This window comes from Microcaecilia unicolor, chromosome 10, assembly GCF_901765095.1.
Source record: "Microcaecilia unicolor chromosome 10, aMicUni1.1, whole genome shotgun sequence".
Classification (NCBI taxonomy): domain Eukaryota; kingdom Metazoa; phylum Chordata; class Amphibia; order Gymnophiona; family Siphonopidae; genus Microcaecilia; species Microcaecilia unicolor.
This window is the reverse complement of record NC_044040.1, coordinates 36,235,299-36,252,371: the sequence shown is the minus strand read 5'-3', so window position 1 is coordinate 36,252,371 and position 17,073 is coordinate 36,235,299. Positions and strand designations below refer to the sequence as shown.

At 41.3% G+C, this 17,073-nt stretch overlaps 1 protein-coding gene across 1 annotated transcript in view; it reads left to right on the top strand.

Annotated features, from left to right (window-relative positions):
• Nucleotides 1-15,716, top strand: part of COG5 (component of oligomeric golgi complex 5) — a 333,667-nt gene extending 317,951 nt beyond the window's left edge. The window contains exons 21-22 of the mRNA XM_030216260.1: nt 2,149-2,228; nt 13,347-15,716. Coding sequence (XP_030072120.1) covers nt 2,149-2,228; nt 13,347-13,461 — 195 coding nt within the window. The 3' untranslated portion in view covers nt 13,462-15,716. The remainder of the gene's footprint in view (nt 1-2,148; nt 2,229-13,346) is intronic.
• The last annotated feature ends 1,357 nt before the right edge of the window (nt 15,717-17,073 follow it).

The following is a 17,073-nucleotide window of genomic DNA, read 5'->3' as shown; positions in this document are numbered from 1 at the left end:
TAGTATCTGATGATTGGAGTGTGGCCATTGTGATGCCGATTTATAAAAAGGGTTTTAGGGGTGATCCAGTAAATTATGTGGGCCCTAGCCTTCAGCACAAGTTTGCAATTTGATTTAGAGAACCTATAGTTCTGAGGTCTTTTTTGCTCCACGCATAGGATCCCTTTTACAAGGTCGTGATAGGCTCTACGCACGTGCAGCACACGCTAAAACAAGACTACAGCCAGACTAGCACAGCCCCTGACAGTAATTTCAGATTGGCGCACACCCATACCGCCGGGACAAACTTTTTTAAAAAAAATTTCCTACCATGCGCAGCTTTTTCGGCATTAATTGGCAGTGTAGCGCGTGAACCCGTACTGCTAAATCGATGGGTGGTGGTAAGGGCTCAGGCCTTAAATAGGCACACTGGTTTCAGTTTTACCACAGGCCCTTTTCCAGGTCCATTGAAAAAAAAAGTCCTTTTTCCCAGATGCGGTAAAAACTGGTCCGGTGTGTCCCAAAAACACACTTCCACACTACTGCAGGCCTCTTTTTTTGCCACTGCTTAGTAAAAGAACCCCTTAGTGCTGCTGCATTTAGGGTGCAAAAAATTTTGTCAGGCTCCTTACTGAGCTGCCTTGAAAGGAAATCCCATGGAGACAGGTCCCTCAGAAACAGAACTGGCCTCTCAGAGTTTGAGTTGGGATGCACCTAGTAGGCCCTACTGTCCTAATGAGAAATACTCAAAATTCTGTCCAACAGCTGGGCTCCCTCAGGACATTCAGACTGCATCCTTTTGCCTCTGCTGCCTCAAAATTCTCTCCATCTGGCTTCTCATATCGATTCTTCCATGTCTGTCATCCTTCTCTCTTTCTCCTTCTTACTTTAAGCCTTAGCAGCCTATGGAAAACAGCTGTCCTCCTTCTGAATGAACTAGCTGGCCATCAAGGAGGCAGCTTCTCTTTGCTGCATCTGAGCCCCACTACTGGCTTACAGTAGCACCTCTGCCAAGTTCAGGCTATAAATATAAATAAAGCAAAAACGTATTGTTAGTTCAGTAAAATAGGATCAGTTTATTTTCCTTTTGTTTTGTTTCTGTTTATTACCTTTCAAATGGACTAACACAGCAATCAGACTGCATTATCCAAGATCAGGCAGAAGTTTCTCATGTCACTCTTTGCAACCTGATTATGCAGAGCGTTTTATATTTCCCTCCTAAATATTACAGATACTCACTGGCCAGTGATGGGCAGATAGGCTCTGTGAGGGTGTTAGCTCGTGCGGGAACACACAGCGCAGATTGTATTAAAATGAACGCCAACCAGCTAATTAACGTATTCCATGCAATTCTGAGAGTATGCCGCCCACTTTTTATGCACACAATGTGAAAACTTTTTGCCAGATCCAGAGCTGCGTGGAAAGTTTTGCAGAGAGGGTTTTATGTCAATCTTTCACATTCAGTTGCTGGTTTTGTCTTCTTTTGCAAGCAGAAGGAAGCCTGTGCAAGTTTGAAACATGGATGGTAAGCAACAAACATGCGCATGTCCAAACCAGAAAGTGTCAGCAGGCACAGGCGCTGATGTGTGCTGACACGTTTGGTTTTGTTTCAGACATGCGCACAATAAGCTCTGCTTACCACAAAACCGTGTGCACATGCAGCCGGCATACTGTCCCCCCTCCCCCCTCATTTGCCGCATGATTTCCATGCATAAAATTTGGCTATAATTAACTTACTGCGTTCTGCTCGCTGTAGAAGCTATGCGCTCGGACATCTGTGCGTGGCTGCACCGCAAGCCTTCCTGCATTGCCTCTGTGTTTGGAGGAATATGGAGTTGTTTTTTCTCTATAGCCTGTTTCTGCTTTCTGGTCCTGTTTCTCAGATGTACAATTTGCCTCTCCTCACAGCTTACATTTCCCTCCAGTCCCAGTGGTGGCAGATGGTGCTGACAAGCGTGTTATTTTGACAGACATGCAAAGTTGCATTGGGCTTCTGTATGCTGCTGTCAAGTTTAACACCCTTGCAGGCATGTGATGCTATGTAGACAGTGCCCAGCCAAAAAGGTTCTGAGTTGGCAACCCAACATGATTAAATACAAAATCACCATTGGTTATAATTGGAACTTTAATTTTTAAGTGTTTGACAATTATCTTTATGAAATTCATTAGAGAGCAGAATGGTCCATTGCTCGATATTCCCAATGGCTTGATGACCATCCATCTGAAAAAGATCGATTAATTCTTATCAGGTAAAATATTTTGTTTTTGTTTAATTATGTTTTTACTAAATGAAAATATTAAAGTAATATATATGCTATAATGTTAGCACAAAGCTGCATTTTCAGTTGGAAACTAAGTAAGTAACTAGGTTGTCAGGCATGTATTATTTTTGTTATCATACTTCCACATTTGAAAAACCCTTGATTATCTTGAATAATTGGTGTAAATGGTTAAAATATTCTTTAATAATGATTCTTTGATTGCTGCATGCTCATTCATACTGTAATGCAAACCTATTCAGTGAGACCATAAATGTTCACAACTTTTGCATATTTTATGCAGATTGTGGAGAATGTATCTACCCTACGTGGTCAAACCAAATTTTACTGAGAGAGAATAGATGCAACCAAGTCATAAAAAACTCTCATCAATATCAAAACAATTTTTTGATGGACCATCAGAAGATGGTTGCCCAGAGATACCTTATTCCAGTGGTTCTCCAGCCTATTCTGGGACTCCCTAGCCAGTCAGGTTTACAGGATATCCACAATTAATATTAATGAGAGAAATTTGCATGAAAGGGAGGCAGGGCATGCAAACTCTCTCATGAATATTAATTGTGGATATCCTAAAAACCTGACTGGCTGGGGAGCCCCCAGGACAGGTTTGGGAACCATAGTAACATAGTAGATGACGGCAGAAAAAGGCCTGCACGGTCCAACCAGTCTGCCCAACAAGATAACTCATATGTGCTACTTTTTGTGTATACCCTACTTTGATTTGTACCTGTGCTCTTCAGGGCACAGACCGTATAAGTCTGCCCAGCACTATCCCCGCCTCCCAACCACCAGCCCCGCCTCCCACCACCGGCTCTGGCACAGACCGTATAAGTCTGCCCAGCACTATCCCCGCCTCCCACCACCAGCTCTGGCACAGACCGTATAAGTCTGCCCAGCACTATCCCTGCCTCCCAACCACCAGTCCCGCCTCCCACCACCGGCTCTGGCACAGACCGTATAAGTCTGCTCAGCACTATCCCCGCCTCCCAACCACCAGCGCTGCCTCCCGATCTCGACTAAGCTCCTGAGGATCCATTCCTTCTGCACAGGATTCCTTTATGCTTATCCCACGCATGTTTGAATTCCGTTACCGTTTTTATTTCCCGCGGGAGGGCATTCCAAGCATCCACTACTCTCTCCGTGAAAAAATACTTCCTGACATTTTCCTTTAGTCCATTACTGACACCTATATTCATCATAGGTCCTTTTTGAAAGTATATATTGACAGCTCTTCTCAATTACAGATTCTTCAAATCATTTCTTCAATTCTAACATCCAGTATTGTAAAACACTTATCTTAAATGAAGACTTATCTTAAACGAAGAAGCTCATATTCTCAAAAACAGAGAAAATGAGCATCCAACATAGCGCTGTGTTTTGCTCAGGGAGGATTTTATTTCCATAATAATTTCAGGCACATTTACTTTAGATCTCCATTCTTAGAGTCTCAAATCTAAAGGAAATGTACCTGAAATTATTGTCGAAATAAAATCCTCCATGATGCAGCTGATAGTGAAACAACGCTATGTCTGATGTTCATTGTCTGTGTTTTTGAGAAGAGTTTTACAATATTGGATGTTAGAACTGAATTGAAGGATCTGAAATTGAGAAGAGCTGTCAATATATAAAAGGACCTATGAGGAATACAGGTGTCGGTAATAAAATGAGTATGGAGAATGAGCATTGGCATTTACTATGATTTTAGTCTTTAATGATCAGATGAGAGAGACGGTTTCATAAAATTTTTTTTTTTTGTGATATTTGTACCCCGCACTTTCCCACTCATGGCAGGCTCAATGCGGCAGGCAATGGAGGATTAAGTGACTTGCCCAGAGTCATCTGATCTTGTGTCAGATGTGCCCATGTGTGAACAGTGGTCCAAAGTGAATCACAGACAATTTATAAACTTAAAGGTATTGCTTAAAATCTCATCAGTTTATTGTTTTTATGGAAAATCATTTTGCACTCAGGGAACATGGCTTGGTAAGTAATTAGATCTTTCTAGCTTTGTACTGACTCTTTGCTTGCCAAATTTGTCAATAATTCTTCTTTAATCTGCCCCATCTTTACAAAACTATCTATTTAGGTGCTTCTAAAATCCTCTGAACCTTTCATCACAAGCCTATATTCCTGCAAGCTACAACCTGAATAAAACATATTATTTCTGTCTAAATTTGATTTGGGAAATATGTTAGCCAGTGCAGTAGCTCACTTTAACTAGCATTTACTATGCTAAATGTGTAGAGAAATATATTTAGATGCAACACATAGCGGGTCCAAAAGTGACTAAAATGCAAATGTCTTTATTAGAAAAAGTCACCCAACAAGGTCCATGTTGCGCTCACTCATAGGCTGCCTCAGGGGTACAATACTAAAAACAGTAATAAAACAATACAATATCCATAAAACACTTAACCCCCTCCCCCCATTTTCAAAGCTGCGCGGCAGTGCTGACACAGCCCATTCAAAGTGAACGGGCTGTGTTGGCAGCGCACCGGCAGCCGCTAGCGCAGCTTTGTTAACAAGGGGTTAAAGTGTGAAGGGTCCAACAAAACCATATAAATCAAAATGTACTTACAATTATTACAAAAATGTGGTCATTATATAATACTAGTAGAAAAGGCCCGTTTCAGGCAGAAAGGAAATGGGTGCTAGCAAGGTTTCCCCCTCCCTCAGTTCCAGACCCCTCCATCACTCCCCCCCCCCCAGGTCCAGGCCGAGGCCCAACCCTCCCGGTCCGAGTTCCAGATCCCACCTCCCTCCGTCCGATTTCCTCCCCCCCCTCCTCCCCCTCTGAGTTTCCGACCTGTGCCTTCCTCCCTTCGATTTCCTGCCCCCCCTCGTAGTTCCCGACCTGTGCCCCCCCCCCCCCCCCCGTCACGACCGTCTGTAGCCCCCCTTCCCGCCGGCATACCTGTGCTGGCGGGGGACCTCAACCTCCGCTAGCCAAAGCCTCCTTTTGTCGGCCGGACGGCTTGAATGAGGAGCCGCGTTTGAATCAGTTTGTGCTCGTGCGTCTGACGTCTGGCACACGCACACAAACAGATTCCACGGTGTCATGACGTCAGCGAGGCTTCGGAGATCCAAAGTTACGGACACAGGCAGCCAGGTTTTTGAACGTTGGAAGTGAGAATTATTATATAAGAAAAGGTATATTTTAAAAAAGTTGAACATTAAAATTAATGAACAAGTCTGAGTAAGAACATCAAGTTATTCTTATATGCACTTATGCACATGAAGTGCAGCACTGTCTACTAACAACTCTTAATTATAGGAAAACAAATATGTACATTGCAACATGTGTGGTGCATGCCAAGGAGAAATAAAGTGTGGTGAAAACTACAAGCAAGGTGCTTTAAAATCTTACTATTACATACCAAAATAGGAGTGCCAGAAAGATCAGAATCCCAATTAAGCTATGAAAATTGCTCAGCAGCACTACAAAGAAACAGATAAAAATCCTTTGAACCGTGTTTGAAACACGGTGGATAACAAACTTACTTTAAAATTGTCAAAGCTCACTACCCTTTAAAAGCAGACAGGCATGTTCAACCAATACTTGTTCCTATTAACAGTGAATTATAACATCAGGAAACTCCTTAGAGAATTAAAAAACTATCAATCCAGCTAATATCCAATTTACCAGTGCTGACAGCAGCAGAAGTCTCACAGATTCCTTTTGCTACAAAAGAATTTGGGAACTATGCATGCTGGGAACAATGTATTTAGCACTTCCTGGTTTAATTTTAATATTGAAAACTTAATCCAAATCAGTAAAAAAAATTGTTTAAAGGATGTTGTTCAGCAGTAGAATCATACAAAAATTGTAAAGAATGCTAAAAAAAATATTAGAGATGCCATAAATTCGGACTTGGAACACAAACGCATTCCAATGATGTCATCCTGTAAAGCATCCAATCACAAGGCTCCAAAATTGTCAAGCATGAAAAGAAGTATGTGCCAAACACAATTGCTTCATTAAAATTTTAAATAGCATACATGTCACAAAGCCCACATTAAATAAACCACATAGTGTGGTACTGAATCTTGTTAAAAAGGGGGGATGCCTCAAATCAGGCCTGGAATATGTATACGTTCCAGTGATGTTATTCAGCGACCACCCATCACCAGGCTCCAAAATCGCTGAACTTAAAAAATATTTTGTGAAGCATGATTCATTCATTAAAAACAAAAAGGATTAAAAAAACAGACTTGTCCAAAAATCAAAAACATATGAAAGCCCCAATACCTTGACAGAACTGTACGTCTACCATGAGGTATTTTTACTAACCCCTGCCCACTTAAATCCCACTCAGTGGCCATCCATTAATATTCAATTACACTTAACCGCACAGTGCTGCTGAATATCCCCTCTGACTGTCATGGCACTGTGTGGTTAGTGCTGAGGAAGTCCTTAGACAGAGTCGGGGAGGAGCTAGCAGCTATACTGGCACCAGCCATAATCAGTGCGCAGTCCTATCTTTGCCCACTTAGCTATGCAGGTAGTGGCACTGACCCAGATATTCAGTGGTCCTGTATTGAATGTGCAGGCTTAATTGTGTCCATGATTTAAAACCCACTGACTGCCCTCATTAGTTGTACAACTAGATGAAGCTGCCTTTGGAGTGCCCCAAACCCCACCCCATTTTTGCATAGCTAACTTTAGGTTTGTAACAATTTAGATGTCCTAAATTATCTCTTCATTTGCCTTAGATTTTTTAAAAATAGTTATGCAGTGAGCACTTCTGCCAACACCATAAGGGCTTTCAAATATTGACCTTGTGTTTTATGTGTGTTGAAAGAAATTTGAAATTGGTCATTTTTTTTTACATGTACTTAAAAAAACTTCAGAAAGGTATATCTATAGAGCTGTATGATTATACAAAGATGGGATTAATCAGATTACAGAAATTCATTATGCTTTTGGTCCTTGCTCTTTGACACTAACCGTCAGAATTATATATGACTAGTAAAAAAGGCCCGTTTCCGTAACAAATGAAACGGGCGCTAGCAAGGTTTTCCTCTGAGTGTGTATGTTTCAGAGAGTGTGTGTGAGAGTGACTGTGTGAGAGAGAGAGACAGAGTGAATGTGCGAGTGTGTGTGTGTGACATAGAGTGAGGCTGTCTGTGTGAGATTGAGAGTGTGTGTGTGAGAAAGAATGAGAGTGTGCGGCAGGGCCCCCCCCCCCACTCCGTCTCCCGCCCTCCTTCCCCTCCCCCTCCCCTTTTTCCTGCCCTCCACCCTCCCAGCTTCAGGGTCGTGGTCCCCCCTCCCTCCGCCTTTCAGGGTCGTGGCCCCCCTCCCTCCCTCCCACGTTCAGGCTCCCTCCCTCCCACTCCCACGTTCAGGCTGGTTGGCTGGCTCGCTTTCTCCCTCCGTCCCTCCCTCGCACGTTCAGGCTGGCTCGGAGCGATGGTAGTCCTCCCTTCTTTCTTGTAGGTCGTTCGCATAGGTTCGCGATGCGTCTGATGTCACGTTTCGTCGCATAGCAACGGGTGGGCGATGCGATTCGTTGAGTGTCATTGCTCCGCCCTCGACGTCATCACGTTGTGACGCGAGGGCGGGGCTGACACTCATGGAGGAACTGCGATCTACACAACTACAAATTTAGAACGTTTGGAGACTTGAGGCTTCATTAGAACGTTGGAGGTGCGTTTTATATAGAGAGATACCTCTTATTTTTGAACAACAGTTGTTTGGATGTGGCAATGTCTTTTTGGCCCTTTATAATAGTTAATGTTTTAGGGGTGCCTAGTTTTGCTCTTGATATTGGTCTACTTTTGGCTGAGTGTTTAATTTTGCAACAAAAGGTAATATCAGTTTAGGGATTCATTGAAACATAGTTTTAACCAGGGGTACCTTATCTTTTGTGCACAAATGTACTTAGCATTTAAAAAAAAACATAGCTGCTGTTTAATGTTCCTTTCTGCTTCCCAAGATCGTCTTTTACAGTTGTCCTCCAGGAAGAGTGGCAAACAGACCTTCTGAAACAAGAAACAAATTCCCTTCTGAAACCTAAACGATAGAAAGAGTCCCTTCTTTGTAAATAAATTGGTCAATATTCAGTCAGCAGTAGTGAGCATTTTTTAAAGTGTTCACTGCCTCTGGCTAGATTAGACCCAGATATTCACACATTATTATCATGATTATTATTGTTGTTGTTGCAGATGTGCAAAATTCTGCTGCTAGGCTTCTGACAGGGTTGTCGAAATCTGATCACATTACATCAGCTTTGAAGGATTTTTACTGGCTTCCTATGCTTTGGCGGATTAGGTTTAAGGTTTTGACCTTGATTTTTAAGGTCTTGAGTAATGAAGCACCCCTGGTATTAGCTTCATCTTTAAGATTATATCAGCCATCTCATAGTTAATGTTCTGCAGATAAACTTTCATTGGATACTCCTTCTGTTAAGTGTATTAGGCTTGAAGCTAACCGTTCAGTAGTGCTTCAGATTGCGTGCATGTCTCTTTGGAATTCTTTGCCTGTGAACCTACATTTTATAACTTCGATCCTTCAGTTTAGGAAACAGTTAAAATAATTTCTTTTTGCCCAGGCTCTTTCAGTTTAGCTTGAGTATTAGGCTTACAGCCACAAGTTTCTAGTCATGGTAAGAGGATTTCATTTGGACCCCGATGCTCAAAAGCAAATGTGGGCGCTAGAGGCTTTTACAGTTGGACTAACGCCCGCATTTGCTACCGCTGAATGCTCGGAGGCCTTTAGCATGGGGAACAGCCGAGCCAGAAGATAGTTCAAGCAGCATGCAAATCGCATTTTAATAAGGTAATTATAAATTCATCCCGATGCTAAAAGAAGAGCACCCTGAACAAGGGTGCTTTTACCGCCGGGAACCTTACGCTAGCTCGGAGCTGGCATTAGGCAATCCGCCAATTATGAGAGATCATTAAGCAGCCCGGAAAATATTGAAGCCATCCATGAAAAGTGCACGCTCACCGCCGCTATAGCCTGGACCTCCCTCCCTGCTTGGCTTATGTGCCCCAATGCAGACTGCACATGGTTCCCAGACTACACCCAGCTCCCAGCATACAAGGCAAGATAGGCTTCTATGCAGACATTCTTAAGTTCGACAGTGGTGAGGGGTAAACAAAAGTTACTCCTTGCACTTGTGTGCCATGGAGCAGGAACCAATGGATGTCTTCCTTCCCCTGGAGTCAGATGATGATTCTTTTGCAGGAGTGGAGGAGCACATCACCAGGTGCCATCCTACCCTACTACTACTACTTAACATTTCTAGAGCGCTACTAGGGTTACGCAGCGCTGTACAATTTAACAAAGAGAGACAGTCCCTGCTCAAAGAGCTTACAATCTAATAGACAAGTGAACGGTCGGTCCGATAGGGGTAGTCACCAGGTGCCATCCTACCCCTTTACTTCCTAATGCTTGAAGCTAATAGCATGCATACCATTTGCATATTATTAGCTTTGAGCATTAGGAAGTATTTGTTTGGCTCCGTTGTGGCAGTATTTTCCAGTGCTGTTTCATACAGTGCCAAAGTTTTGAGCATTTGCACCTTGGTGATTCTTTGTTGTAGTTTTTGTGTATTCTGCTATGCTTTTTGCGTCTTTTATTGTGTAGGTTCCTGATGTACACCACCTAGGACTAATGGATAGTTCAGTTTAGAAATGTTTAAAATAAATAAATATTCAGTGCCAGGCAGTGTCTAGGCACCAGTACTTGAATACCAGGGTGAGTGGTACTACCCAGAACATATTCAATTACAGCTGATATTCAGTGCCATGCCCGTATAGCCAAACCAAGAAAAGTTAGGACTGCTGTTTAGATGGCCCTATTTGCCCGATTAGCTATACTGGCACTGGAACTGAATATTGCTGGTGCCTGCATAACTCCCAAGTCTACCCTGACTCTGCCCCAGACTGCCTCAGCACTGCCTGGTTAAGAGCCACTGCTGAATATCCCCTCCCACCCTGCTCAGCATGGTTTAACTGATTAAACCTTTTTGAATATCATGCCCAAAGTTTTTCTTTGTAGTATTTTCTCATCCTGATAAAATGTGGATGCCTGAGGCCCATTCTAGATCTCAGGGACCTGAACAAGTTCCTTCTGAAAGAGAAATTCAGATGCATTCTTAAGCATATATTCTCCCCTCTCTGAAAGAAGGGAATTGACTATGTTGGTTGGTTCCGTGAACCTCTATGTTCTGAGAAAGCTGAGTGGTATATCATCAATCAAGTTTTAATAAACATAAATATACTACTCTTATTTGCCTAGGCCTTTATCATGTGTTCAAAGGCCACTTTGCCAGTAGCAAAACTGAATGCATGCCATTAACCAGTTGGAAAAACTTATAACAAAATAATGAAGCCCGAAGGAGACTATTTCCTGCTGGACAGCATCTTGTAATCCATAAATCTAGCAGTTTCTTCTCTTTTTTATTTAAGAATTCAATTTTATTTAAATGTTCTGTAAATACAATGTAAGAAGAAAATTAACATCTCTATGACGTATCTTATGCATATAATTTTGTCTTAACAAAGTTCAGTCATTTTTTAGATGTAATTAGCTATCTGAAATTCTGCCTTAATTTTTAATTATTTTTAGGTAGTTGTAATGTCCTTCTGTGTCACCTATGAAAAGTGACTAACCCAATCCAGATACGTAGATTTGCAGGGTTCACCCTGAAGGACAATTGTTGACTTATGGTTCATCTTCAAAAGAATAACTCCAGGTGCCTTTAGGATGCAGTCTTGTTAATTATTCATATTCAGAGAAAAACCTTAATGCTTTGCAGGAACATTTTAGCACAGTGCTAGGCTGGCTTTAATTTAATCAGCTACAGAACTGTCAAATAGTTGATATTTATGATCCTGCAAGGAAAGTAAATTAGCAAGCCCTATTCTGTTTCCATGTGGAAATAGCAGCTTAATGTTGTCCCTTTTTACTGGTTGTTAATGATGTTGGTTTTGGTAATATAATATATGCAGAGCTCCTGACCAACACTCATTTGTGCTCTTTGGTTTACATTTTATTTGAAATGTATATTGAGTCGCTTTTCTTTTCCTTTAAATGGAATTGCTAAACAGATTTTCATTTGTGTTACAAGATTTTGGGATGCTTTGTACAGGATACTGTTGAGTTTGAGCCTGCAAATGTCAGATACTGACTGTATAACAGATCTGCTTGTATTTTCTTAAGCAGCTTTTCAACACAGATCCTTTTTTTGGTAATATGTTGCCATTTGCAATAAATATAAAAAAAAGTAAGCCTCTCCCATTCTGCACTTCGTATTCTATACCACTCCGGTCCTGGAGTAGCCCTTGCCAGCCAGGTTTTCAGGATATTTACAATTAATATGCATGAAAGAGGTTTGCATATAATGGAGGCAGTGTATGCAAATCAAGTTCATGAATATTCATTGTGGATATCCTGAAAACCTGAGCTGCAAGGGGTATTCCAGGACTGGACTTGGGAAACACTATTCTATATTGTATATGATTCATACATCCATTCTCTAGTTTTTCTTTTTCTAGCTTACGTTTGTTAAATGTTGCTCCTGCATATTGTAGGTATTTTCTAAATTATATACGCAATTGCTTAAATGTCGTCATGAAATTAAACCTCAAAAATCTCCTGCATGGTTCCATCTGTTTTGAGGTATGCACAACTTTCCTGTTTTGTTTCACATTCTTCTGCACTGACGTCAGTGACAGCTGATACCAAAGCAAGGGAATCAGCTGTCATTGCGCCGCTCCCTGCCACTTCGGAGCAAGTGGCAGGGAGCGGGGCAACACGCCCCCCCCCTCGCCCACCGATTACAACAACAACAACCCCCCGCGTTACGGCCCACTGGACCCCCCTTCTGTGACACTGTCGACCCCCCCCCCCTTCTCGGCGAAAACCGTCCCCCACCACCATCCAGTACTTGTGCTGACGGAGGTCCCCAACCCCATCAGCTGAAGTCCTGTGCTGGCCTTCGCAGCGTTGCTTCTTCAAGAGGAACTTGAACACAAAATCATTGAAGAACAACGCCGCGAAGGCCAGCACAGGACTTCGGCTGATGGGGGTTGGGGTCCCCCGTCAGCACAGGTACTGGACAGCGGCGGGGGACGGTTTTCACCGAGAGGGGGGTGAAAACGGAGGGAGGGCAGAGTCTGGAACAGCGAGGGAGGGTGGGGGATGGCCTTGCTAGCGCCCGTTTCCTTCCCTTTTGAAACGGGCAGTTTTTATTACTATTTTCTAAAATACATGTGTAAGTGCAAACCATGCCCCTAGAAACAACCCTGATCATCTCAACTAAACTTACTTGTATACAGGGTTATACATGCAAAATCCTGAACAATTTTATAAAGGGCCGTTTCTGTAAGTAAAAGGCTGTTGTACACTCAGAATATCTGTGGTTAAAATCATTTTAGAAAAATCTATACATGTAAATAGTAGCATTTATATATGTAGGTTGCAGACATGTATAAATGGCTATTCTGAAAGCCACGTTTACATGTGTATGTGCATTAACATGCAGAGATTTGGGATAATGTGGAATATAAATGTAACAAATAAATAAATACTCACAGAAAAACAGCCAGTCTCATTACCTTGAAAGCACTGAAGCCCCAAATCTTCTTACTGCGCTCTCAAAAAGAACCGCAGAGGCTGCTGCTTTTTTTTAAAGATAGAGGTAGTAGAAAAAGAGAATGGAAGACTTAGATAAAGATGTAGAAATTGGTAAAATGGGAGCAGGGAGGGACCTAGACTACTAGATTTACACTTGAGGCACAGGATATTCTCACTCTCAAACTCAACTAAACCTGCAAGCAGGACAGGAGGCCACACAGAAGTCACCACAGCGCACAGGAGCTGCTATCCCTCCTGCTGGAGATAGAGAATACTGGCTTAGTTGCTAAGCGCAGAGCTTATGAGGCACAACTCAGAGTTCTCTGTTGCCACCAGCTGGCGAATAGTTACAACCCAATTGTCTGGATTGATCCTTGGGACGTAATGGAATTGCTTATAACATTCATTGTAAATTTGAATTAATAAATGTACGTACGTTTCACTATGTTAGGTCAGAAGGCAGTTTGTTTTATTTTGTCTTTTCTTCTTTTTTTCTTCAGGGGGGCATTGGAAGCCTACGTTCAGTCAGTTAGAGCAAGAGAAGGCAAGGAATTTGCACCAGTGTATCCCATAATGATTCAGCTGCTTCAAAAAGCAATGGCATCTCTTCAATGAGCATATCTAGGATACACCTGCTCTCACACTCTTAGACCACAAATTGTTGCTTTTAATGTTTGGTGATTGGATTCATTTAACACATGTTATGCAAGTGCAGCTGATTATACAGTGCTTCCTATAGAAAAAAATTGTTTCTTATTGAAGAAATTAGATAAATTGTTACATATGAAAACCCCGATCAGGTTTAATGGCTTATTGGTGGTGCTGTGCCCTGAGGTCAGTATCTCCAAATAGGTAGTTTTGTGCGTACTAATATGGCATACCTGCCATTTTGGAGATCTGAGTTTGATCCTGAGCCCTGTTTCTTGAGCTGAGAATGCTGGGTGAGAATCTTCATAGCCCAACACCAGCATTTAGAGGCCAGATTCAGGATCATGTGTACCCAGTTTGGGGGCAAGCCGTGGTCTGAATTGTAACTCTTACTCTCTGCCTTACATTAAGTTATAACTTTATTTTTTAATTTATAGAAAATTGTCAGATATCTACGTTCTTCAGATGTGGCCTTTCTGGAAACTTTTCTTGGAATGCTTCTGGAAATTGTCATGCAAATGTTTTTATCATTTGTAGGAAATTTGCATGAACATTTTTCTCAATACATTTTCCTAGCATGTTGTTTGATATATTTATTTAATGAAAAAAAATCTCATGCTATATGTTGTTTTTCAGTAGCTCAACTAAAATATTTAAGGAGAAAAATCAGTAACTGAGGACCCCTTTTATTAGGCTGCATTGAGCAATAACATGTTTAAGAGCAGGATTAATGGGCTAAAGCTTTATGTTAGTTTTGCCATCTGTGTGTTTTAAGCATGCAGTATTTATTTGTAAAATTTTTGGAGAGGGGGAATGTCAGGGATGGAGAATGGATATGGAAGCACTATTCAGGTAATGTGCTGGTATCACCAGCATGCTAACGGGTTAGTGCATTCATTAAAGCAGGAGCCCTTAGCACCTCCTAAATAAGGACACAGTAAGTACTCCCGTGTTAAATAGCCCCACGCTAATGCTAACATTAACAGACGGCCAGATATTCAACAAATGGGTAAATGCCTCATTTATGTCCACGCTAAAAATGGGCTTAGCGCACATGAAAGTCCCTTGTTAGGCTGCACTAAGCCCGTTTACTAGTGCATCTTAGTAAAAGGGCCCTGAGTTTTAAATGCCACACTGGAATAAATTCAAAGCTTGAAATGACCAAGCTTGCTTAATATTGAACTGGCATCCATTTATTGTTACTTAAAAACTTTATGAAATGGAAAATTTTCCACAGAAAAATAATGCATGGGAAAATTTTCCACCTCACAACTCTGTATAAATTGCTGTGATATAATATTACAATTTTGAACAAAATATAGAAAATGTTGTTCCAAGGAAATCATTTTGAAATATGTCATCTGAATAGAGAAATGGAAACAGCCAATAAAGACTATCAAGGGAATTCTATAAAGGGCACTCAAATTTGCGCACCTAAATTTGGGCGTGATCCTGAGATGCATGCAACTAAATTGAGTAATGGGACAATTAACATGAATGATTGGACGCTAATCAATTATTGATGTTAATTGGCATCAATTTGGATTTGTGTGCGCATCTTGCTACGCACTATTTTATGAAACTGCATGCCCAGATCCTATGGCGTGCAACCCAAAAGGGGGCATGGCCATGGGTGGGTCAGGTGTTTTCCAGAAATTTGTGCACGGTGTTATAGAATATCGCGGATGTGCGCCCAAATTGGGCATCAGGAATTATACCTGGTTTGGGATGGAAATTAGCACTGCGTACTAATTCTATAAAGGGGACTCAACCTGGAGCACCCTTTATAGAATAACGCTGGGTGTCTTTTTCCAGCACCCAAATTTGGGCACCATTTACTGAATCTGATCCTAAATGTTTAATCATTTTAAAGCTTTACTACAAATTCTAATAAAATTTCTAATTAAAATATTCAGTATCTCATTGTGCGGTTTTTTCCTGGAGTATTTAGGAAAATAAATACTATTATACTAGATTTTATGACACTATACACAGGTCTCAAAAACATAAGTGTGGAGTATTACATTTGTCATTAAAACAGAGGCTCTTGCAAAATGTACAGGCCAGCCCAATGGCAAAACTGCCATGAAACAGAGTTGGGGGATTTTGGATTTTCGACTCTCACCGCATGGTGCTCACTTCACTTCCCCTTGAATTGCTCGCTGAGAGTCTGCTGTCACTTTGCCTTTTTCTTTCTCACACCCTCTTTGTGAAATTCTCTGCCTCCTGGCCTCCGCTCCGAAGCTGCCTTCAAAAATTTAAAATTGCATTAAAAATGTATTTCTTCAAATTAGCCTAGAGTTTTCTGGTTATTGGTCAAATGTCATGGAATACTATCTTCCTCACTCTTTTATCGTTGAATGACTGGCTTGTTCCTGTTTTTTACTGACGTTCTTTTCTATTGTATTTTATTTTGTAAAGTGCTTTGTCCTACTGGTTAGTAAAAGCAGTATATCAAGAATGTATAAACAAACATAATTCCCAACCCTGGCTCTTGGAAATTCTATGAAAGCAGTATCATAAATACTGCAAAAGAGGTGTGGGGAAAAGTCCCAGCAGCCATTTTCTAGCAGTAAAGTATATAGATTAGGTTCAAAGTACACACATAGCAGTTTGCAAAGGGACTTGTGGTCTGGTCTCTAGCTGATGACTGAACTTGATAGCAAAGGATTTAAATTGTAGGGGAAGGGAGATCAGGTAAACAAAAAGTGAAATTTTAATTTACCTGTTAATTTATTTTCTTTTAGTCCTGCCAAACAGACAAGTGGGTTATGTCCTTCTACCAGCAGGTGGAAACAGAGAAAAAAAGCTCACAGGCAACTTCATGCCTCATATAGGGGATCTGAAGCTGACTTCTGCTGTTCAGTATCCAATGTCAAAGCCAAGATAGCCAAAAGCAATTGTTTGGTTTTGGGCTTTTAAAATACCAGCAAAATTAAGCCAGATGCAGGCCAAAAACAAAAATAAACCCACTCCATATCATTAACTCATTAACCCAAAGATAAGACCCTCCTCTCAAGGAGTAATGCAACCTCAATTGCCCTACATCAAGGGTAAGGGCAGTCTTAACTACCTTGAGAATTGGTAGCAATCCACCCATTGTTAATCTTCTGAATTTGTCAATCTAAGAGTTCTCAATTGTAATATCTGCTCTAGGTGGGTTCTGAACTGCTCTAGAAGGACTGAAGGAAAATAAATAAAAAGGTACATTTAAATTTCATATCCTTTATTATCCATGCTAGACCAGTGGGACATACCAAAGCTCTATCCAGAAAAGGCAGGAAGAATGCTAGGACCCTTTCATGCCTGCACACCCACACTGTCCTTAGAGCAGGAATGCAATGGAGGCTAGGGGCCACCCTGTCATTCTCTAGAAAAGGAAGTTTATTTATAAACAGGGGTTTTCCGTAAAGAACAAGGAAATACAGCCATAGTATATGGTTATGTCATTCTGATGGTTTCTGTGTGGTTCCTGCACATACTGTATTGAGGGAGCTACATTCCTTTTTACTGAGTCATACAATCAAAAAGCACCAAATCTGTAAAAGTTTCTATTCAAATTCCTAATTCCCAACAAAT